The sequence below is a fragment of the Pseudorca crassidens genome, chromosome 2, assembly GCF_039906515.1.
Source record: "Pseudorca crassidens isolate mPseCra1 chromosome 2, mPseCra1.hap1, whole genome shotgun sequence".
Lineage (NCBI taxonomy): Eukaryota > Metazoa > Chordata > Mammalia > Artiodactyla > Delphinidae > Pseudorca > Pseudorca crassidens.
In genome coordinates, this window is record NC_090297.1 from 113,258,721 (window position 1) to 113,282,483 (window position 23,763).

General features: G+C 47.7%; 1 protein-coding gene across 6 annotated transcripts in view; it reads right to left on the minus strand.

Annotated features, from left to right (window-relative positions):
• ARHGEF11 (Rho guanine nucleotide exchange factor 11) overlaps positions 1-23,763 on the minus strand; it is a 111,707-nt gene that overhangs the window by 20,588 nt on the left and 67,356 nt on the right. For 5 of the 6 annotated variants that reach the window (XM_067728247.1, XM_067728250.1, XM_067728252.1 and 2 more), the window contains 16 exons: positions 23,593-23,642; positions 23,190-23,247; positions 22,438-22,616; positions 21,521-21,592; positions 15,789-15,908; positions 14,048-14,093; positions 13,358-13,434; positions 11,746-11,883; positions 8,531-8,605; positions 8,224-8,325; positions 7,031-7,129; positions 5,447-5,489; positions 4,238-4,334; positions 3,955-4,077; positions 1,309-1,332; positions 62-206 (listed from right to left, as the gene is read on the minus strand). In XM_067728247.1, the coding sequence (XP_067584348.1) occupies positions 62-206; positions 1,309-1,332; positions 3,955-4,077; positions 4,238-4,334; positions 5,447-5,489; positions 7,031-7,129; positions 8,224-8,325; positions 8,531-8,605; positions 11,746-11,883; positions 13,358-13,434; positions 14,048-14,093; positions 15,789-15,908; positions 21,521-21,592; positions 22,438-22,616; positions 23,190-23,247; positions 23,593-23,642 (1,448 nt within the window). The remainder of the gene's footprint in view (positions 1-61; positions 207-1,308; positions 1,333-3,954; positions 4,078-4,237; positions 4,335-5,446; positions 5,490-7,030; positions 7,130-8,223; positions 8,326-8,530; positions 8,606-11,745; positions 11,884-13,357; positions 13,435-14,047; positions 14,094-15,788; positions 15,909-21,520; positions 21,593-22,437; positions 22,617-23,189; positions 23,248-23,592; positions 23,643-23,763) is intronic. The other variant, XM_067728253.1, reaches the window with a different exon arrangement.

Below are 23,763 nucleotides of genomic sequence, written 5' to 3' on the forward strand. Positions count from 1 at the left end.
CGGTCTGCCTCAGCGCAGGAACCGTGCCAAGAGATGATTCTTTCTAGGGGAGCTCTGTCACCTTCTTGGTCTTCGGGAAGAAGGGTAGCCACTTGTCCTTGTCAGGAGCGGACTGGGCCTTTTCAGCCGTGTTGGAAGGTCGTGCTTCTCGAGGACGGATGCCCGCATGGCTCATGTAGGTATTGAGGGCGAAGTCCATGGGGGCACTGTAAAAGAGGAATGGGGGCGGTGAATCGGAAAGCGCCAGCAGGGACTGCTTTACACAAGCTCCTCACCACCACCCAGTGGGGTGGCGAAGGGCCAGGGCATTCAGCGGGAGGCCCAGAATACTCAGATGGGACAGCAGGCAGAAGCGGGAGAAAAGTCTTGGCTGGCATGACTCCCAGAAGAAATCGTATTCTTCTCCTATGCAGAACGCTCCCTAACGAGGGGACAGTGGTCAGTGGAAGGACGCGTCAGTTCCCCAAAATATAAGCAACTAATAAGCCATGGGCGACGGTTGAGGCCCACAGCTAATGTCCTCAAGCGTATACACAGGGGTGGGGTGGCAAAGGGATGCGGAGAAACGCCAACCGGCCCCTGCAAGTCCAGGTAAGCTGCCTTTGCCACCACCCACCCCAAGTACAAGGAGAAAAAGAGATGGAAATGATCTGTCAAGTAGCTTCCAACTGCCACAGATGAAACTGTCCAGAGCTCTGTGTTTAAAACTGTATTTGCCTCTCAATTCGGTAGACAGATTATCCACTTTGTGGATTCAATGAAGCAAATGTTTCGGCCCTGGCTTTCGTCTTCTCTGAAACAGACTTCTAACCCCATCTTCTCTCCCTTATTGAGTGCGTGTATGCTCAAGGAATGCACCCTCATTTTAACACTGGCTACTGAGAAACAAAGGGATGCATATAGGCTTCAAGGAAAACAAAATGTGTCAGCAGAGGAAATGTGTTGTACCCTAGCTCCCCTCTGCAGGCACTGCTAACACAGGCTGATGCTGTCACTGCTCCTTCTTTCGGTGGTTTACGAGAAAGACACAGGGCTAATGTGGGTGGAGAAGACGAGGCCAGGAAGGGGAGTGCTGGCAGCTTGGTGTCTTCACACTGAGGAGCAGACCCACGTCCCAGGCAGTGATCCCCGGGTACCAGGGCCTGGGCCTCGTGACCTCCTTGTGGTTACACAGACATCTGGAAACTAAACTTGGACAGACGGTGATCCTCTGGAGCTAGGGACTCGCCTATGATGGGCAGAGATGCAACGCCCAGTAGCTCAACCCCACTCCTTCCCACCTTGATTCAACCGCACAGACTCACTCACCTCCTGTCTTCCTCGTATTTGGACCTGGAACAAAAGAAAAGAACAGACGACTCAGACTGCAAAGGCAGAGGCTCGTCCGCCTGTGCAATACTGGGAGGAGGGTAAGTTCTTTCCTAGAGGAAGGGAGCGGGTGAGGAAAGGGAGGAGGATGATAAAAGGTCAGACTCAGACTCCTGGTCTCAGCTCTGGAGCCAGCTTGGGGCTCAGGAGGTGAGGGTTCTCATTCCTCCGAGGGGCTCAATTAGCACAGAGTGATGGTGATGATGGTGTCCTTAGCCAGCTAAAAGGAAGGGGAATGAGGCAAATACAGCTTCTCGCTTGGTATCTGTTTCAGCCTCTGAAGCTACCACGGAGGAAAAGTCTCCTCTTTGTGTCCACCTAGAACTAAATTAGAAGGGTTGGGCTGACACTGAGGCAAGAGGAAAGAAGATGAGGGCGCAGAGATAATACCTTGAGACCTGATTCAGAGGAACCTATTTAAAAGAGGTTAATGGTAACAGCAACTAATACTGCGTGCTCACTACGGGCCAGGCACTATTCTAAGCTATTTACACGTATAATATTTACACGTATAATTTATTACTCAAAATAATAGGTCCCATATCTCCATTTAATGAGGCTAGCACTTCCTTCTTTTAAATAGAAGCCTTTATAAGCAGGGTGCCTGTGCTGTCCATTATAACCCCACAGAACTCTGTGGTGCCTATGACCTCAGAATAGGCTCGGTCAGGATTTGCCGCCATCCCTGGCACGGTCGGGGTGATTAGTGCCATCTGACTCCTAGGGAAACTAAGGCCCAGAAAGATTCCGGGTTTGGCTGAGGGCCAGAGGGTTGTTTTCAAAGAATATACCCTCCCTGTGGGACCTCATCTGGTCTCATCTCACCCCGGATCTCTTGTCAAATGCCAGATTCATCTATGCAGTTGTCTACTCAAATCTCCAGTTTGATGTCTAAAGATCTCAGATTTTGACATGTCCGAGACTGAGCTTCCGGTTTTCTACCACAAAACTGTCCCTCACACGACTGTCCCTAACTAGACTGATGGCACCTTTGTCCTTTTAGTGGTTTAGGTAAGAACTGTGGAGTCTTCCTTGGTTTTCCTTTCTCTCACATCCTATACATCAATTTTTAGGAAATCCTCCTGTTGGTTCTACTGTCAAAATATACTTGGAGCTGACCTCTCTTCACACCCTCCATCGCCAATTCTCTGGTCGGAGCGTGGGTTCCCGTAACTGATCTCCCTGTTTCGAACCCCTCCTTGTTCTCTCACCACCCACCACCCACCCTCGAGTCTCTCACAGCTCCAGTGGCTCCTCATTCACTGAGAGAAAAAAACTAAAGACCTTAAAACAGTCCACAGGCTCTGCAAGGCTGCTCTTTCTGTTACCTCTCTGATTCAGCACTGAGCTTCTCAATCTTCTCTGGCCACACTGGTCTCCTACGGTTCCTCAAATACGTCAAGCACATTCCTACTTTGCCCTGGCTGTTCCCTCTGCCTGGGATGCTCTTCCCCCAGGATATTTCCAAGGATGACTCCTTCACTTTCTTCAGTTGCCCAAATGTAACTTTCTGGATGAGGCTCTATTTGAAATTGCAACCCACTAGCTCAGGTGCTCCTGACTCCCCTCAGCCTGCTCTATTCCCCCCCACCCCCCAGCCTTATTTTCTAACATAGTATATAACTTACTTATTTATTACATACTGCTTTCTCTTCCCACGATAACATAAGCCCCACAAGCACTGCTGTTTGTTTATTAATGCATCCAGGAGCTAGAACACTGCTTAGCGTCAGTGGGGACTCCACAGAAATTTGCTGGATTGAAATATCACTGTTAGTAGAGACTATCGAGATCATCTAGCCCAATCTCTGTCATTTTAGATGAGACCAAGGTAGATGACATAGCTTGATCAAGGTCACACAACTACTCGGGACTTCCCTGGCAGTCCAGTGGTTAGGACTCTGCGCTTCCACTGCAGGGGGCACAGGTTTGATCCCTGGTCAGGGAACTAGATCCCGCATGCCTCGCAGCGCAGCCAAAAAAAAAAAAGTCATACAACTATTGAGTGGAAAGAAGTACTGGGGTGAAAAATCTACCTCTAAGCCTGCAAGTGTCCCTACAAAGTCATCCCAGGCACCTGGGACACTTTTAGAAAATAAGACTGGAGAGATGCAACCACAGCAGCTGTGCCAGAAGTTCCTTAATAAGTTTAGTTAGGCTAGTCCTCTGATGTGATTAGTTAAAAAGAGCCCAATTTCCCATGAGCCGCCTGCCTCCTGAAGGAACTTTATTCCCTGGAGAATCACAGCGTGGTTCTCACACTCAGCATCAGATATGACCTTAGAGCAAAAAGGGAGACCCGTCAAGAAGAGGCTAGGGAGGGGAAGCAGAAAGCTCCCTGCGTTCCTGGAGCCCGTGGTTTGTCATAATCACCAAATTACTGTCAGGAGCCCCAGGCTCTGCAACTCCCTTGAAATTCCTGCAGCCCCAGCCTGAGAAATGAAGCAAGAGGGCTGGACTCTCCCCATCTTTCAGGGGAAGACAGATCAGGCAAGCAGTGGAAGAGGGGGAGAGGTTGGGAAACAGACCCACAAAACGTCAATCTGTGCAGCATGTTCAGGGGGTAGAAGTGGATCGGAGACTCACAAAATGTCTCCTAGGGCAGCCAGCTGCTTCTCTGCCACCTGGCGCTCGCGGAGAGGGTCTCCATCCAGGTCCAGCAGGTCGTTTTCACCATACAGGCTTCCCAGCCCCAGAGTGCGCTTTGTTCTGAGCCAGAGAGACACACAGAGAAAGAAACACATGTACATCATTGCTGGACAGAGAGTGAGGCACACATACACACATCACAAGAGATGCACATACACCGCAGGGGAAAGAAAACGGGCGAGGAGGCAGGGGAGAGAGCAGGAGGGGGGGCGCCGGGCACCTGTAGTCATGGATCTGCTCCTGGATCTCTGGCATGGCTGCCTCCTGAGCCTCACAGAGAACAGCGCGCACGTCCTCACCATTCCGCAGGCGCAGGTCTGCGGTGGGAGCCGAGGGGAGACAGATAGGGGAGGGATGTCAAGAGGAGGAGGTTATATCTGCTGAGCATCTTCAAGCCTCTTAGCTCCCTGGGGTACCGCGAGGGAAAGCTGGCTTTCTGCCCTCCTGTTAACCAAGGGAAGTGGAGGCCTGGACCTACCAGGTCATTCCTGAATTCAGGACTGGAATCCTGACATCCAAGTCCCGAGGCAAGGACAAAAACATTTTCAGGGTGTTCTACACTCCATTAAGTGGGGAAATATTAAAGTCCCTCTCTGGATGTGTCCAGACTCTGCTGCCCTCTGACATCATGTGCAAACCTCTGAGAGGCTCATTCTCCTTCCACTGACCCAGGGACAGCTCACAAGGCTGAAAAAGGCAAGGAAACCCAACTCCCCACCGGAAACTGGAAGGTGTCTCTCCTGTCCCTACATTCACCCTCTGCCTGTGCCCATAAGCTTTCCTATCATCTGGGCCTGTAAAGTGCCTCTTTTCCAAGGCAGCTTCAAACTATTACGTCTAGAAAGCTCCCATGATTAGCCTCTCAGACTAATATCCTCTTTCTACCACCTTCCTCAGCTCTTCTAGTCGTGGCTTGAGAGTGAGACGGGAGCAGAGCAACTGCCTCGTTCCCTGCCTCCTCACTCTGTGTGAGTTGAGGAACTCACGCAAACGAAACCAAAAGAACAAAAATACTCCAGAGATCCTGACTCTCAGGTGGGGTGGAGTGAGGCACTGGTTTCTGTATTTTTAAAGAAGAATTCCCCAAGGGATCCTGATGCTCGACCAGGCTTAGGAATCCAATTTCCTCTTTGTACAGATGAGCCGACTGAGGCCCAGAGAGGTCACATGGAAGGTTGGTAGGAACGACCCCGCTCTCCTAACCAAGCCTTGTCTCCCCGCAACAAGCTCCCAGGCAGGGTCCGTTCTGTCTGTGCTTGTCCATAAGCTACCGCGAGGAGTTCTGGAGGAACTGTCCCTATTTCCCCCTATCTGAGAACAGCTGCCCAAGGCAGGGACTATGTCCCCCCGACCCCCCGCCCCTTCCCGAGGGCCCAGCACAGCAAGGCGGACACCAAGAGGAGACTAACCGTCCTAGGAGCCAACTTACCAATTTCAGCCTGTAACATCTCTGGGACCTTCACTCTCAGAGGCTAAAAGACAGAAGGGTGGGGGCAGAAGTGGTGAGATCCACACACCCCAGGGGATGTGGGAGATACTGTGCAGAGGCAAGGAGGGCTCCAGAACACTAGCTTCTCTCCCCCTTTCCCTACACTACCCTACCCTCCATTCACCTCTCTCCAGCTGAATTCTAGGCTCGGGATTTGAGAAGTGGAATCTGAGGTGGCAAGGCAAGCTGGGACTCTACTCCGAGGGTGGCACCTGTACTCTTCCCACTCTTACTTCAAGGACGTCAAGAGGCATGGAATGGAGAGGTTCCCAAAAGTGGACTGGTACCAATTTAGTAGCATGGGAGAAATCTTGATGAGGCGATTTGATGGGCTTCCCCGCTCCTTCACTCCCAGGGGAAAACTGGCCTCATGTTACCAAGGCTTCCAGTGAGCACAGCGCCTGGCCTTTGCTTTATGGCTACCTACCAGCTGGACATTGCGGCGGTTCCGTAACAGCCAACAGGGAACAACGGGCAGCTCTAACCTCCTTACTCAAGACCCACTGAAGGGGACAAAAATAAAAATCCTGGGGAAAAGCCGTTTATTCCCCAGTCTCATTAGTCCTAGTAGCTTACTGCCGGATGAATAAAGTCATTTTGGAATTAGTTTAGTTGATCAGATTAGGAAGTCTAAGATGGGAACTGCCCTCTGCAGGCTGAGGTGCTGCCGCCGGGGGGATCCCTGACACATCCCTGGGAGCTGTGTCCAGAGGCAGCGTGTTCATCCACCCCAGACACTCTGGGGTCCCCTCCCTCTGAACCCTGCCTCGGGGCAGTAAGAGCACGTCAGGCTGAACTTCAGAAATCTGGGCTCGCCTCTTGGCTCACTGATTTCTATCATCTGATGTCTCTGGGTCTCTGTTTCTGCATCCCAGGGATGGGCAAGGCAAGGAGAGTTGAAGGGAACCAGGGCATTGATCCAGGGGAGAGTAATTAGGACTTGGTGCAAGTTCTTTTTCTCCAAACATTTCAGAGAGAGGCAATGTGCACTCTACCTTGCTACATGTGGGCAAAAGAGGTCCAGAGAGGAGATCAGTCTTTAGAGTGGAGCTAGGAACAGAATCCAGGAATCCTCTTTAGGAACCTGTCTCCAGGGACCTCCCTGGTAGTCCAGTGGTAAAAAATCCGCCTCCCAACGCAGGAGACGTGGGTTCGACCCCTGGTCAGGGAACTAAGATCCCACATGCCGTGGGGCAACTAATCCCGCGTGCCACAACTACCGAGCTCGCACGCCTCAACTAGAGAGAGAAAACCCACCCGCCACAACTAGAGAGAAGCCCACGCACAGCAACAAAGAGCCCGCACGTCGCAACAAAAGATCCCGCATGCCTCAGTGAAGATCCCATGTGCCGCGACTAAGACCAGATGCAGCCATAAAAATAAAATAAATATTAAAAAAAACCCAAAACCAAAAAAAACTGTCTCCACTCGGCCTGAGTGTTTTGCTTAGTTTTTCCTCTGCCTCTGAATGGTCAAACAATATAATAAAATTGAAAATTGTAATCCAGTCTATGACTGCCTTACCGCATTTTTCTCTAGGAAAATATTCCAGATGTCTTTTCCCAAGCTTCGGGAATCCTTGGGGTTTGTTTGCTGATAAACTTCTGCACACAAGTAAAAAAGCTGGGAGAGAGAAAATGGATTAGAGCAGCGATTCTCAACCAGGAGTGCTTTTGCCCTCCAGGGGACAGCTAGTAATGTCTGGAGGCATTTTTGATTTATATCTGGAGAGGTGCTACTGGCATCTACTGGGTGGAGTCCAGTGATGCAGCTAAAGATCCTGCCGTGCACACGACAGCACCGCACAACAAAGAATTCCAAAGGTCAGTGGTGCTGAGGTTGAGAAACCCTGGCTTAGCACGTTTCAGAAACCTGTGGCAAGTCATCCCCACCCCTTGGCGCGCGCACACACATTCCCCCAAAGCAATCTCTCCTCAACGCTGTATCCTCTCCACACTTGACATTTTGTCTTGTACTTGTTTATCTGTTGTTTTAAAGGGTTCAGGTGTTATTTCTCTTTGTGCTGTGCCTCGTCTTCATTCAGGAATGCTTCTGAGATACCAGCGCTTGGGATGTACATGCAGGTGTTCACTGAACACCTGTTGAGCAAACGGATGCTGACTCTGGCTTCTAACAGTGGTAGCCCCGGAAAGGAAGAGCCGCAGTGCATGCCACGGGCAACAAGTTTATTCTGGAGAACATGACAGCAGCCTCTCTCCTTCATCCCCCTTCCTAAGCAGCTGAGCAGAACGACAGAAACTGGCAAGGCTGCTGGCTCTGGGCACTGTCGCAGAGCACCCCGACCTCCATCCCGTCACGATCTTCCTTGTCATCACCTTCAGACTGAAGACCTTTTACCACCTTCCCCCTCTGCCAAGCTTTCTTGCAGTAACACTATATACTTGCAAAGGGCTGCTCTCTCAACTCCCCACTGTCAGTCTGTATCCACCTTCATTCCAAAAACCTAGAAAGACCATCTCCTCCAAGCAGACCCAGAACGACAGCTTTCTTGGCCCAGCTCTCCTGTTCCTCCCTGTGCTATCGATGCAGTTAGCAGTGAAGAATCCCTTCCACCTAGGTTGCACCTTCTTTTCTGTTTTGTCTCTGTCCTCGAGATGCCTGACCACGCCCATGGATCTGACTTATGACATCTAGAGAGCAGGGACAGAGGCCAAGCACAAGGAGGTACTCAATCGAGACAGATACTTGCGACTTACCAGTGGACTGGGGTCCGCCTGAGAGAAGATGTACCGTAGAAAAACCCCCAGGTGAGCCGGCCGTGACTTAAGTTTCTCAAAGTCCTGGAATATGATGTCGCTCTGGAAGGCAGAAGGACGGGCAGGGCTGGGGGGCAGAGAAGCACTGCCTGCCCCAGCTCAGCCCCCATGCTCCCTGCCTGCCAGGGCTGATAAGCGCGGCCCCTCCCGTACGCTCCCTCACAGCTGGTGCCAGTCCAAGCGCTTCTAGTCCAGAGCAGCAGGTACGAAAGAGAATGAGGAAAGGAGAAAATCAGGAAACTGTTACCTCGTTGTTGAAATAACCCGGGTCATAATCTTCCTCTGGGCCAATAATTAAAGGCTTTGGGCTTTGATCTACAGCCTGGGGGAGAGAGTCGAGTTGTAGAGATGAGAGGTCAGAGGACAGGGATCCAGCCCCCTCAGTGGAGTTTGGTTAGTGACAGCATGGCACTGAAGTGGAAGGCCACACGGGGCTGGTAAACACCGGCATCTCACTACCACCCCCCAAATCTCAGAGAACAGAAAGAATGATTTCCACTTGCAAGAAGGCAACTGCTTCTGGGTGGGGCAGGGCAGACTCAGAGCAGCCTGGTCACATGACGTATGAAGATGGGAAGTGAGAGAAAGTGCTCTCTTCCTGTTTGTGAAAGATCTGAGGAGGGAGTGTCAGCCCACAAAATAAGAACCTAGAGCTTCTGCTGGACTGGTGGGCGGGGGCTCTGTTCTCCTCAACAGACCGCCCCCCACCCCAAAAACACGCCCTCCAAACCTAGTGTCTTCCACAGCGCTCCTTTACAGTTACGGTGTGCCCTCTACCCCTGCTGGAGGAGAGCTTTGTGGTCCATCTCTGCCTCCTTGAGCAAAAGGGAATGGAGCTTTGCCTTCTCCAACACCGTCTCCATCATCTTCTCTGCCTGCTCAAGAATCTATGGTAGATTCCCCATTTCCAGTCTAAAATCCAAGCTTCTCAGCTTGGCTTTCTCTCTGTCCCCCTTATGCCATCGATTAGGTCTGATGAGAGAGTTCATACCGAATAAACATTTTAGACGCTTCACTGGACAAGCCTTTCTCCTAAAGGTTCCTTGAGCTTTCAAAGATTTCTTACCAACTATATTTTTCACTCAATGCACTCTACCCCATTTGCAGTGATTCCTCATCGAGGACTATTGCTCTGGAACCCATCTGGAGGAGGCACTTCTCATGCCCACTTTTTCTCAGGCCCAAGACAGCCTCCTATTCCACCTCCTCAAGGGGCTTTTCCTGACAGTTCCTCCCTGACACACCTCACTCATTTTTGTTCTCCTGGGTATTTACAGACTCTATGCTCAGAATGACTGAGTATAGAACTCGAGAGACCCAGGATGCATCTCAGAGATCAGAGTCTAGCACTCACTTATAATGGCATGCTGGAAGTTGCAGAGTCAGGCCTGATGCGCTGGACCTGAATTCCTCAGACGCATTCTGAGTATCCTCCTCTCCCCTAACACCTTAGTCTCTGAATCCCTTGGGATCCAGGATGCCCAGGGGGTGTGGGGTGATCACTTCTGTCTCTGCTTGGCTCTCTAGTGAAACCTGAAAGCACTAGGTTGTTGCTTGTTTGGGCGGGAGGATTTATTTTTTTAAAGTCTTTACAAACATACAGTTTTTCTGATTGCAAAAGCAGAATATGTTTATCATAAGAAAATCAAACATTGCAGAATTACATAACAAAGTTCGAATTCCCTATGATTCCATCCCCCAGCTGCTGCAAGTTTCATGGATAGTACAGGTTTCCACCTTTGCTCTTACTAACATAGATTATTATTAAGAAACTGGAACTATACTATATTTGCTCTTATCACTCAAAAATAACAATTTAAATAGTTTTCAGAAGTTGAAACAAATTCAGAGAAGGAGGAAAAGGACTCCAAGACCAATTACTCTACACCTGCCTCTATTAGCCACCTAAATGAAAACCTCCCTTAAGAACACCATGTGGGGGCTTCCCTGGTGGCACAGTGGTTGAGAGTCCGCCTGCCGATGCAGGGGACACGGTTCGTGCCCCAGTCCGGGAAGATCCCACGTGCCGCGGAGCGGCTGGGCCCGTGAGCCATGGCCGCTGAGCCTGCGCGTCCGGAGCCTGTGCTCCGCAACGGGAGAGGCCACAACAGTGAGAGGCCTGCGTACTGCAAAAAAAACCCAAAAGCCAAAAACCAAAAAAAAAAAAAAAAAAAAAGAGAACACCATGTGCACCTGACCCTGCCTGGCAGCCTGACCTTGGCCCTATAGTACTACTAAGGGGGAGTGGTGGTGGTGGTGGTGGAGGAGTGGGAGGGGTGATCAAAGAGCATCTAGGACAGGAGGCAGCCCTGCACTGGGGCTCAGGAAAACTAAGTTCTAGTCTGATGCTGCCATTAGCAAGCTGAGTCCTTGAATGGTCCCTTAGCCTGTCTCTGCCTCAGTTTTCTCACTGAATGAAGGTTCTAATGCCTATCTCCTTTTCTGGTGGTAAGAATTAAATGAGATTTGTTCCTAAAAGATCTAGCACAGCAGCTGGTACACTAGGCATTTTAATACATGTGAGATCCACTTCCCTGCCTTTCCCCCTCCAAGATCTGAAAGTAACTAAACTCTATCCTATGGGGAGAACTAGCGCATCAAACGGCGTATGATGTTGGTTTTAATATAATGGCAAATTTCCTTTAAAAAAAATTTAAGTTTTAAAAAGTGAGTTAGCTTAAAGAAAAATATTAAGTAACATTATATAGTTGGTATGAGGATATGGAAAAAAAATTATGGTGGTAGCAGATGAATTTTAAGAAACACTGCTTTACAAAACTCGGAGCTTTCTTGCCACTGTCTCTAACAAGGAATGACCTAACCTCTGCCTGAACAATGACAGGCAATTCCCGGGCTCCCAAGTCAGCCCATTCCATTGTCTGATAGCTCAGGTTCTTTGCAAGCTTTTTGTATGGAGCCAAAAACTGTCTTCCTGAAATCTCCCCTGGACCTAGTTCTACCCTTGAAAGCAGTGGCTTTCAAATCAGGCTTTGCAGAACCTTAGGGCTCTGGAGAAGTGCCCCTGAGGTGGGGGCCGAGGTGGGGAGATTGATTAGGAAAAGTCCCAGATAGCTGAGCATTTATTTGTTTTCTGTATTAGGGTACCAAATAATAAGATTTTGCTCAAGAAAAGGACTTCGCTAAAGAAAGAGAAGATTGAAAATTAGTGTTCTGGAGAAACACTGAACCAACCTATTTCCCATTCTATACAGACATTAAGAGAAAGACCAGCGATCTGCTCCTTGGACATCACTTCCCTACAGATGCATTCACGGACTCTTCACCCAGAAACTGAGATAGCCTTACTTCCATGTATGCATTTAAACCATGTTCTTCCTTTACTATTTGTCCTCTAGTGTCTATCTCAAAACAGGGTTTAGTCTGATCGTTCAAGGCCACGTATGGGTAACCCAGTTCTGAAAACAGGGAAAGCAAAAGCGCACGGTGGCTCTGATCACTCACCTGGTCACCGCTGGGGGGAACCAATGCATCCGAGCCCTGCCGCCTGTGGTGCTGGGCCACCCGGGCCATGATCACAGGGGAGGTTCGAGGACTGTCCGGCCCAGGGTCTGACAGTACTGAGTTCCGATTCACCAATGACTAGAGGAACAGAGAATTCTGTGAGAAGAAAACTCGTCCAGGGACTTCCCTGGTGGCTCAGTGGTTAGGAATCCGCCTGTCAATGCAGGGGACACGGGTTTGAGCCCTGGTCCGGGAAGATCCCACATGCCGCAGAGCAACCAAGCCCGTGTGCCACAACTACTGAGCCTGCGCTCTAGAGCCCGCGAGCCACAACTACTGAGCCCGCGTGCCTGGAGTCTGTGCTCTGCAACAAAAGAAGCCACCACAGTGAGAAGCCCACGCACCGCAAAGAAGAGTAGCCCCCGCTCACTGCAACTAGAGAAAGCCTGAATGCAGCAACGAAGGCCCAAACGCAGCCAAAAATTAAAAAAAACCCAAAAAAACCTCATCCAGAAGACCGTCAGGGCTCTGCTCGTTGGCTAATAAAAGTCCAGTACTTACTCTGTGCCTGACATTATACTAGCCCTTGGTTATGTACCACCTTATTTAATGCTCACAATAGCCCTTTGAGGTAGAAACTATTATTCCTCCCACTTCTCACACAGGGAAACTTAAGACTTGGAGAGGTTCTGGGACTTGCTGAAGGTCGAATAGTTAGTAATGTGGTGTTCCCTGGATGCAACCTGAGCAGTCTCAACCCACTGCCCACTAGGCTGCATTGCTTCCAGATGTGGAGCCCGCAGGGGAATGTCAACTGTGGATTATTTAGGACCCTCCTCCCCCTTCTTGGTGTCTTTCTGACATACTGATCCTTCCACGTACATTCATCATCTTCCCACGAATAGACAGGAGCAGTAAAGAAATAAAATTCCCACTATTATTTAAAATTAGGTTTTAAACATGTTTTCAATTACTTATTCATGTATTTAATTAAGCTGGCTAAGTAAATATTTTGCTCACACCATTATTACTTCTTCCATTCACTCTTATTTTTATATTGCAAGTTTATATTTGCAATTAATATATGCAGACCGAGAACACCTAGAAGACAACCTTTGAAGCCAAAGCCTGAAGTTCTTCTGACCACTCCAGAAAAGATAAGTTGTTCAAGTACAGAAAAATCTGTGACAAAGAAAGAGAGGCTGCCCCCTCCGATTACTCCAAGATGGTGTTATTCGCAGCCAGCTGGCAATGTGTTTCTGGTCCAGTCACTGTTTTAGAGAATTTTCGTCTCTGCTCCCTTACACTCAAAAAAGGCTTGCTACAGTTAAAGAAATGGCCTCTTTCTCCACCCGACTCTGTACTACAGAGTTGACGATGATAAAACAGAAGCCAGATTCGCTGATCTTGAGTGCAGGATGCAACTGAACCCCCTTTTTTTGGATCCCAGAGCAGAATGACTAAAACCCTTAGAACTGGAACTATACCAGAGGGCCACAGATGACAGGCCAGAGGCCTTGGTGTAAGCAGTGAGCACAGAACCTTTAGGTGTTCAGAGAAGGAAAACTGAATGTATGGTTTTAAAAGGGGCTCCCCCCGCTTTGGCACTCACCTCGCCGAGGGAAGGAAAGCGCTCTGTGCCAGAGTCCAGGCCACTGTCCCCCTCCTGGGAATCCAGAGAGAGTCGGCCTGAGAATAAAGGAGTTTACACAGTGAGGAAGGAGCTGTGGCCGGGGGGAAAGAAGGGCCTTTATTCTGGGAACCTGTGCCCAGGGCAGGAGGGCAAAGCTGCCACCTGCCTTTCTTTCCCAGTTTCCCTTCATCTCTCTTACACGACTCCCCGAGAACCTCTAAACCTAGCTTTTACCTACCTGTACACCTGAACCCAGGCAGTGTCACCTCCTAAAATAATCCTCCATAGCTCTACCTTGCAACGAGTGCTAGCCCTCAAGCTCATCCCAACCCTCTTCTGGTTCCCATCCATCTCCTCTTATGACAGCATCTCTTGAGCTCCTAGCTGCTAGGTGCTGGTAGGCATGCTGTTGTCTGGACCACCATCATTCTAGTATTTTCCTGGCACTTATCTATCCAGGGCTACTGGTTATACACTCATTTCTACTGAATAAGTTGTATCCAAGTTCCCTGTCACTGGTACTGCTTTCTCTCATTATTCTATTTCTCAGAGGCAGGTATATATTTTTTTTACCCCCTGAATCTGCCCCAAAGGGACGGGACAACAGAATAGATAAGCAATGTAGACTAGAGATGTGCCAGAGAGAAAAGGCGTGCTGACGGGACTCACCTTCTGATGATCTCTGGCTGGTGTCACCATATAGCGGAAGTATGTCCTAAAAAAGAAAGGTCCGGAGGGCGGACATATGCTGTGAACCTCTCCCCCTACTGTTTTCCTCCAATCAACCCTTCCCTCAGTCTCAGCAGATAACATCTGCTTACAATTAGTGGCCTCTTCTGCTTCATTGCCTGAAAAATGCCCCTTTGGAAGAGCTATTGCTTCATTTGTACAGTTTGAGGAGAATGGTGACCCCTAATGGTGAAAAGGGAGCTTTACTATTAGCAAAATTCTAAAAACTTACTTGATTTCTCACCCTGGACCTCAAAGCCTCTATTGCCTTAGTTGGGCTGGACACAGAAAGAACTTCCGAACTATCAAGGAGTATGAAAAGCTCTAGCAGATGGAAAGCTCTGCCTCTAAAGATCTTTGAAGACTGACAGGCGCTGGACTGGGGCTGACCAGCCATTTGTGGAGGGAATTATGTTGCCAGTGCTTTACTGTTTATGATGCACTCTAGTCTATATCTCACTGAGTTTTTCAACAACTCTGAGGCAGGTATAGTACTCCCATGTTATAAATGAGGAAACAGAAGCCCAGAGGTTTTAAGTAACTTGCCCAAGGTACACAGCAGGTAAACTATAAAGCCAGGGTTGGCGCTCAGACCCCTAGATTCCAAGCTGAATGTTTCAGACTCAACCACTTACAGAGCACACGAGCGCAGAGGCAGCGGCAGCAGCAAACATGCACTGGCCCCGTGCTGAGGGCATCCTTTAATTCTGACAATACCACTACTAGGCAGATCCTGCCGTAGCTCCATTTCATAAATGAGGACACCAAGGCTCCCAGGGGTTAAGTCACTTGCCCAAGAGTCTTAAAGCTGGTGAGCACTATAGCTGGGAGGTGAATCCAGACGGTCTAAGTCCTAAACCTGAGCTCCTATCAACCGTGTGATACCGAGAAGTCCTTCAGAAAATAAAAGTTTAAATTTGATTAGCCTGTGTTTCCCAGACTTTTTTGATCTGGATGTTCTGAAAGAGAAAGTAGATAATCCTCAAATAATTTTCTATTGGCTTTGGCAAATATTATTCTTGGAGATCTTAAAGTTTTTGGAGAGTTACTTATTTACCCAAAGAATTAAGGCCTGACGGAGAGAAGTAAGACACTAATTAATACTTATTAATTAATAAGTCCCTGACTAGAACAGATAAGGAAGTGCCTCCTCTCTGGGATTTCCCACAAAGTGTGGTTAGTACTGCTACAGACCCCTCTCAACTGACTGGAGATCCTTTACTTAGGCTGACTTTTAAAAGTGCTCGTACTTCTTTGAGAAGACCCATTACTGAAGGGAGAGGTGATGGGAAAAGCTACCAGATGAATACTGAGTAAAATTAGTGTCAGAATATACATCAGCTATGAGGAAACTACCCAGAAGGGGATGGATAATTAGGAGATTAAAGCCGACAGTCTGATTTATTTCATATTTATTTCTTTCTATTGCAACTGTAAGCTGCTGGAGGGCAAGAAACAGGCTATTTCTTTTTATGAGATCCCAAGTGTCAGGACAGTGCTCAGTCTCTGTGGTGCTATATAAAGAACTGCTGACCTGTTTCTTTGTAAAACACTAAACACTCACTGGCTCAGCCCTGCGGTCCTGTATGACTCGGGAAGCCTCCGTCCTAGATTTCTCCCTTATTCTCCCCTCCGTCCACCTGCACGTGCCCTTCCTAGAGCTACGCCTATCATCACTCACCACTAAGCCACCAGTCTCCTGCTGGATCTTCAGCTGTAACTGAGTGACTCGCCGCCGGGCGCCTTCGATCTGCTCTTCCAGCAGGCTGCCGGGGTTCCGGCTATACACCTCACAGATACGCTGGGGGGCGGGGTGGGGGCAAGGAGGACAAGGAGGAAGGGAAAAGGCAGAGGAGTGGTTAGTAGAGAATGGACGACTCACCAGTGGGGAGAGTAGGCAGTTATCCCAAAACAAAGAGGAGAGAAAGGAGATCTCTGCCTCCTAGGAGATACATGTTATTTCACCATCACTCAGGAGCAGAAAGAGGTATAAATGGTGAGAAAAAGAACACGAGGCAACTAGAGAAAGAAGACATGACACAAAGGCCCGTCCTAATCTGACCTGTTCTTAAGGCCTACTTGCTAAATGAGGTCTTCCTTGACTGCTGCCGAAGGGTTAGATATTTAAGTGACTGGCCAGACCAGCACACACAAAAAAGTGCTAAGGAGGAAACATACACACAGTGAGAACCACAGGAGATGAGAAGAAGAAGCACCCCCGTCCCCCAGCCCTGTAGCTGGGAATCACTCTGAGACTTATCTAGCATCCTCCCAGCATATGGCAGAGCACAGCATGCGTGTTTAGGGCTTGGGCTTTGCAGTCAGGGAGGCCTGGCTCTGAATTCTGGCTTACTAGCTGTGTAGACTTGGGCAAGCTTTACTACGTCCTCATGGATCAAATGGAGACGACGGTACCTGCCTTTGGGGATGGCTGTACGTTCTGAATGAGATTACGTATGGAAAGTGCTGAGCAGAATGTCTGGTGCATAATTACTTGACTGAATACATGGCAGCTATTATCGTTTTACTACCAAATGAAATGCTCAGTGAAGTTGGCGGGTTAAGTAGTTAAATAAAGACGTCAGGTGCACATTTTCTCCAAGATCGTCTGGGGCCATGCTTGCCGTCTCATCTTCTCCACGCCTCTCAAGCCCCCAACCCTCCTCTTAGTCTCTGCACATAGTATCGGCTGGTAAGAACTTTCCCAACTTTACTCCATTTCAAGGCATCTGCAGCCACCCTTTCCCTCTTTCTCAGAATAGAAACTCTGTCTAAATCTTCCACAAGGTTAGTGCCTCCAGCTGCCTCGGGCTCCTCCTGGGCATCGTTCACGTATCTCCAAAGTCTCCTCTTTCCAATGGCTCCTTCCCCTCACCCTACAAAAATGCTCGTTTCCTGTCTTAAAACAAAAACAAGCCACTACAACAAAACCTTTTCCATCAAGTCTGATTATTCTTCAAGCCACCGCCTCAGTCTTTTCTCTTTCCTTTCACAGCCACATGTTTCCAAACAGGAGTCTCTATGCAGAGCCCAGACTTCGTAGCCTTCCAGCCACTCTTCAGCATACACAGCTGAGTTCCGCTCATCACCTCGCTCTTCCAAAGGCGAAATGACCCACTGACTGAATCCAATGGTCTCTTCTTAGTCCTCATCTCTCCAGACCTCTTTAAACACCCACCTCCTCCAAATGCTATCCTCTTTTGACTTCTTAACTCAACACTGTCTTGGGTCACCTCACACCCCTCTCCCCAACCACAGCTTTACCCCCTCCTCCTCTCTTCAATCTAGGTGAGCCTTCAGCCCTGCAAACATTTACAGGGAGCTGATACACACCAGGCCCTGTGCCAGCTGTGCAGGAGGAATATGCAAATGTGGGCATGGTCCTGGCCTTTAAGGAACTTAGCCCAATAGAGGAGGACAAATAAATAATTAAAATACAAATACAACAGCAACTGGTGTGATGTTAGAGGTTGGTGCGGTGTGCTACAGAAGCACGGATGTTCCGAAATTCTGCCCTCAGCTCTCTCCTCTTTTCTGCAGTGGTGCCCTAGGTGATACCGTCTAGTCCCCAGTTTCAACTACCACCTGTATGCTGAGGCCACCCGAATCTCTATTTCAACCCAATCTTTTCTCCTGAGGTTCATCCTTGTTATCTCCATGCGCCTGGTGGATGATCTTTTTATCTGAACCTCCCATGGGTGCTTAAACTCAGTACATCCAAAGATCACCTTCACTCCTTTCCCCTAAACCCTGCTCCTCTCTTCCGCCTCACTCCATCAATGGTATCACCATCTATGTAGGCACACAAACTTGGGGCTATCTTTGCTTTCTTCTTCTTTACCTCCCCCTTCCAGTTGATATGTTCTACTGACCTGACCCCTGAGATGTCTCCCATTGCCAACCCTTTCTGTTCTTTTTTCTTTTGGCCACACCGAGTGGCATGAGGGATCTTAGTTCCTCGACCAGGGATTGAACCCATGCCCCCTGCAGTGGAGGCGCAGAGTCCTAACCCCTGGACCGCCAGGGAATGGAGGGAATTCAATGTGTCTCACATTGCCATCCCTCCTTCTGTTCTTACTCCTGCTGTTCTTGTTAAATCGGTCATCATTTCTTTCTTTTTTTTAAATTTCTCATTAACTTTATTTTTAAACTTTTTTTCATCATTTCTTATCTACTGAAACAGCTTCCGAGATAGTTTCCTTATGTGTCAATCCACTTAACACACTTTTCTAAAGAAAACTGATTTGAAGATATGATCACTCCCCTACTCAAATCCTTTGATCAATTCCCACTGCTTTCAGAATAAACTTCAAGCTCATCATGGCATTGAAGGCCCAAAGCACATTCCAGAGTGAAAAAGACTGAACCCAACTGGAATGTCATCTCATGAAGCCTCCTCTGATCACTGCATAATTAATTAATCCTTCTTTTGGGCTTTAATGGCATTTAAAAAATATTTTAAAAATTATTATCGACATATAATTCACATAACATAAACTTCGCCATTTTAAAGTATACAATTTAGGGGACATCCCTGGTGGTCCAGTGGTAAAGAATCCGCCTTCCAAGGCAGGGGACTCGGGTTTGATCCCTGGTCGGGGAACTAAGATCCCACATGCCACGGGGCGACTAAGCCCGCACACCAAAACCAAGAGCCGACACACGGCAACGAAAAAGATCCCGCAGGCCGCAACTAAGACCCGACGTAGCCAAAAAAATAAAGAAAATAAATAAATATTAAAAAAGAAAAGTATACAGTTCAGTGGTTTTTAGTATATTCACAGAGTTGTACAAACATCCCCACTATCTAATTCCAGAACACTTCTATCAACCCAACAAGAAAGCAGTCACTCCCAATTTCCCCTTCCTCCACCTCCTGGCAACCACTAATTTACTTTCTGTTTTTATGGATTTACCTCTTCTGGACTTCCACACAGATGGAATCATACAATATGTGGCCTTTTGTGTCTGGCTTCTTTCACTTAGTCTGTTTTCAGGGGTCTTCCATGTTAAAGCATGTATCAGTACTTCATTCCTTTTTATGGCTGAATAATATCCCACTTTATGGATACAACACATTTGGTTTATCTACTCATCAGTTAATGGGAATTTGGGTTGTTTCCACTTCTTGGCCATTATGCAATTAAGCAATGCTATTATGAATGTTTATGTACAGCTTTTATGCTTTGAACTCTCTTGGGTATATACTTTGGTGTGGAATTGACAGATTGTACGTTTAATATTTTGAAGAATTGCCAAACTGGCTGCACTACGGTGGGAGTAGATTAGGAGAGCGGATATGTAGACAAAATATAAACAAACATTTCTCCAACTTCTCCACATGCTCACCAATAACTGCTATTTTGGCTCTAGCCATCCTAGTGTGTGTGCAGTGGTATCTCGTAGTTCTGGTTAGCCTCTCCCTAATGACTAATGATATTAAGCATCTTTTCATGTGCTTATTGGCCATTTGTACGTCTTCTTTATTGGACTGTGTATTCAAATTCTCTGCTAACTTTTAAATTGGGTTGAGTTTTAAGCGTCTATTACATATTCTGGTACTAGACCCTTATCAGATATATGTGCTGCAAATATTTTCTCCTATTCTGTGGTTGTCTTTTTACTTTCTTGACAGTGTCCTTTGATGGATAAAAGTTTTTAATTTTGATGAAGTCTAATTTATCTTTTTGTGGGGGTTGTTTATGCTTTTGGTGTCACAGCCTAGAAACCATTGCCTCATCCAAGGTCATAAAGATTTATACCTGTGTTTTCTTCTAAGAGTCTTATAGTTTTTAAAAATAGTTTTAGCTCTTACATTTAAGTCTTTGATCCTTTTTTTTTTTTTTTTTTTTTTGCGGTACGCGGGCCTCTCACTGCTGTGGCCTCTCCCGTTGAGAAGCACAGGCTCTGGACGTGCAGGCTCAGCGGCCATGGCTCACAGGCCCAGCCGCTCCGCGGCATGTGGGATCTTCCCGGACCGGGACACGAACCCGTGTCCCCTGCATCGGCAGGCGGACTCTCAACCACTGTGCTACCAGGGAAGGCCCTTTGATCCATTTTGAGTTAAATTTTGTTTATTGTGTGAGGTAAGAGTTCAAATTCATTCTCTGCATATAGATATCCTGTTGTCCCAGAACCATTTGTTGAAAAGACCATTCTTTCTCCACTGAACTATCTTGACACTGTCAAAAACCAATTGACCACAGATGTATGGATTAATCTCTGGACTCTGAATTCTATTCTACTGATCTATAGGTCTATCTTTATACCAGTATCACACTATCTTGATTATTCTATGACTTGCATCAAAATGCAAGGATCAGCACTTATTATAGTGCAGTATAACTTTATCTTCATTCATCCATTGATATTCTACTGGATTATAAACTTCTTAAGGGAAAGATTCATCTCTCACTTATCTTTATAACCATTCTAACCTTTGTGCCTAGCACTGGCCCATGCCTCCACTGCAGCACACACACAGTACCTAGCACACAGCAGGAACTCAATGTTTGTTAAATAAATGAGTATATTTTCATGTCTTGGTGCCTTTGACCTATGCTGTCCATTTACCAGCGTTCTCTTCCTCATCTCTTTTGCCTACTGAAGCCCTATCCTTCAAGGCCCAGCTGAAATACAATCTTCTCAGTGAAGTTTCCCTCACATTTCCCATTATTAATTAACTGCTCTCTTCTTTGTTCTCTTATTGCAAGCTCTTTGTTCCTCCCACTCTCTTACCGTAATGTGAATTTTCCCCATGAGATTGTAAACATGTTGAGGGCAAGAACTGTCTAATCGTTTTAATCTCTGTATACTGTAGGAACTAAAGCAATGCTTTACAAACAGTGGGAACTTAGAAATTTGTTGAATTGAAATGAAGGGGCAAGGAGCCCATTGTAAGCCATGGCTGTTATAGGAATCCGGTTATTCCCGTCCAGCCAAATTAATCTTCTTCCTGTTCTCCCTGTGCATCATTCCCCAGGCCTGGAAATCTCTCTGCATCCCCTCCTCCATCAGCCTGGCCTGGCATTCACCCCCCACCCCCACCTTCCTTCCCTCTTATCCTTCCCTTCCCAGAACCTCTAAGATCAATTCCAACTGATTTTCCTCAGTTCTCATGTTCCCTCATTTTATTCTACCTGTCTCATCACTTGTTTGTCTTTTCTCTACATAGTCACCATTCTAATCTATTACCATAAGCTCTATTACCCTATTCACTCTATCCATCAAATTCTGCTTTAACAAATTCCACTGGCCTATGACAATTCTTTAGTAGGCCTGAAGTTTGACTTTTTAAGGTTTTACTGTGATAGGATATGGCCTGCAAATTAAGTTGTACACATTGGCAGACTGCTCTGATAAAGTATTATTTCATTAAGGCAATGGCCAATCTACCCTCAGCAGTGACCTTACCTGTAACTCTTTTTCCTCTTGCCTCAGCATATTCCTAAGGATCTGGGTGGCATGTTTTTGAAATTCAGGATCCTAAGAATGGAAAATATGATAGTAGTGAGAATTGGGGACCAGATCAATAGCTTTTATTCTCGTCTACTAGCTGATTCCTGGTCAAGGAAAGCTATGAGAGTAGAGCCTAGGTCGTAAGAATGTTTTGTATAACACTCAGTATCTGACTGAAATTCAGTAAACATAAAATCTGATTTTGATTTCATTCCTAATTTCCTAGAAACCCTGGCTGTAATCACATCTGTTATCAATTGCTCTCTGCAGTCTCCCAGGACTTGCTGGTCGGTCTTCTTTCCAACCAGAAAATCCTGTTCCCTATTCCTATCTGCCTCCTGTCCTCTTTAACTCCTCACACAGGTTATCCTGGTCCTTGGGTTCTCTCCCTACTATTCTTGTCCTTTCCTGACTCTCTCCCCTACAGACTAGGCTCCATATTTCATTCCTCCAAGCAGCCTTTCTCCCCAGGAAGCCTTTTCCCCTACTCCTTGACTTATTCCACACCCTTGTAACAATGACTGGCAACAGTCTTTACAGATGCCTCTGACCATGGCTGGAGGTGTGCACCTTCTCCCCGACGGGGAGGAGAACTCTCAAAGGGCCTCCTTAGAGTCCTGCACACACACAGGAAACACACTGCATGCTGCTATCTGATAAACTGCATATGCACTTACATGGAAAGAGGACACTAAGGCATGGAGCACCCCTTTAATGCAGTTCTCATTTTGCTCTACTTTTTGATGGCCTTCATGCAGCTCTTTGGCTTGTCTCTTTCTGCCAGCCTGCCATTTGATTTAACCTGCTTTCATTCCAATGGGGAGCTCTTCAAAGGGACACCAGAATGAGAAGAGGAGTAGGCAGACCATTACCTGCAGAGGTTTGGGTCCTGTGATGCGCTGTGGAGGTGGCAGAGGTGGAGGGGGTGGTGGTGGTGGGATCACAGGGGTGACTCGGGGAGCTCCTGCTGGGACTGGGTCCTGCTGGGGCCCAGAAACACCAATGGACGAGGGTGAAGAGCCCAGGAGGGTCAGTGCAACATAGGCACCAGCTGGAGGAAGGCAAAGAGAGGCTTGCTCAAGTGGTATTGTTCTCAATAGCAGACATTCAAGGTACAAAGGAGGGGGTTCTCCCTTCTCCTTCCATTAAGCTTATAATTCTGCAGGTAAAGTTCTCCTCACTTTTAATGCCCCACCTGTCCTCTAATTCCTGTCCTTCCATCCTGCATCAACACAAGTATCCCTTCCTTTCCTTTCCTCATGCAGAGACCTCAACCAAAATCCCACCCGTAACTATGTGGGAGCTGCCTGCCCAGTCCCTTGTTTCCTGGGACTGGGAGAGGGGAGTGAGTGGTATCTGAGTGAGACCTGGTCTTAGTAGAATATGATCTAAAACATAGGGCAAAGATGGGTGGAAAAATAAAGATGTCGGATGAGAGACTAATAGTGTCTCCACTTGAAATGACAGTGGGGAACTGTGGTAGTCTACAATGATCAGGCCAAGAAGAAAGACTTCGGCTGCCTCACACGTCTACAAAGGAAGCCTCCTGGGGCAACAGGCCTGCTTCCACCCGTGCCCCATCTGATCCCCTAATTTCTTTCACTGTCAGCTCTCCCCAACTCACATTTGATAAGCTTCACCACTTCCAGATGTGAGCTATTGGTCACCATGGTGCCGTTCACCTGTTGGGGGACAAACAACATTATTGAGTTAATGGCAGTGGAAGCCCAGGGGATCCTTCTCCTGGTCAGTGGTCAATTGCCACTCCTTTAGGGAGCCATTTATCAATGTTCTCTAGCATAGTAAAACATTACAGAAGCTTGGTCAGAGTCAAGAAGGGCCTAGAATATGGAACCCAGCTATCTTAGTCCCCAGTCTCTGTCACATTATACTACTCACTCTCATGGTACCACCCCCCTACTCAGTGGCTGATGACAGCTGGTACGAAAACGGAAGTGTGGAGGATGGCCAAGGCCAGAAGTGACGCTGCACCCCCTCCTCTGGGGCGGAGAGGGAAGGTCACTCACTTTGATGATCCGGTCGCCCTCTTTCACACCGGCTTTCATGGCTGCACCTCCTGTGAGGAAGGAGAAGGCCTGGTCAGCAGAGCCCCACGACCTTTCCAGAGGTGGCTGAATCTACACCAACAACCCTGTCAGGTCACCTTCCCCCTCAAATCTCTTCTCACCTCTCTGTGT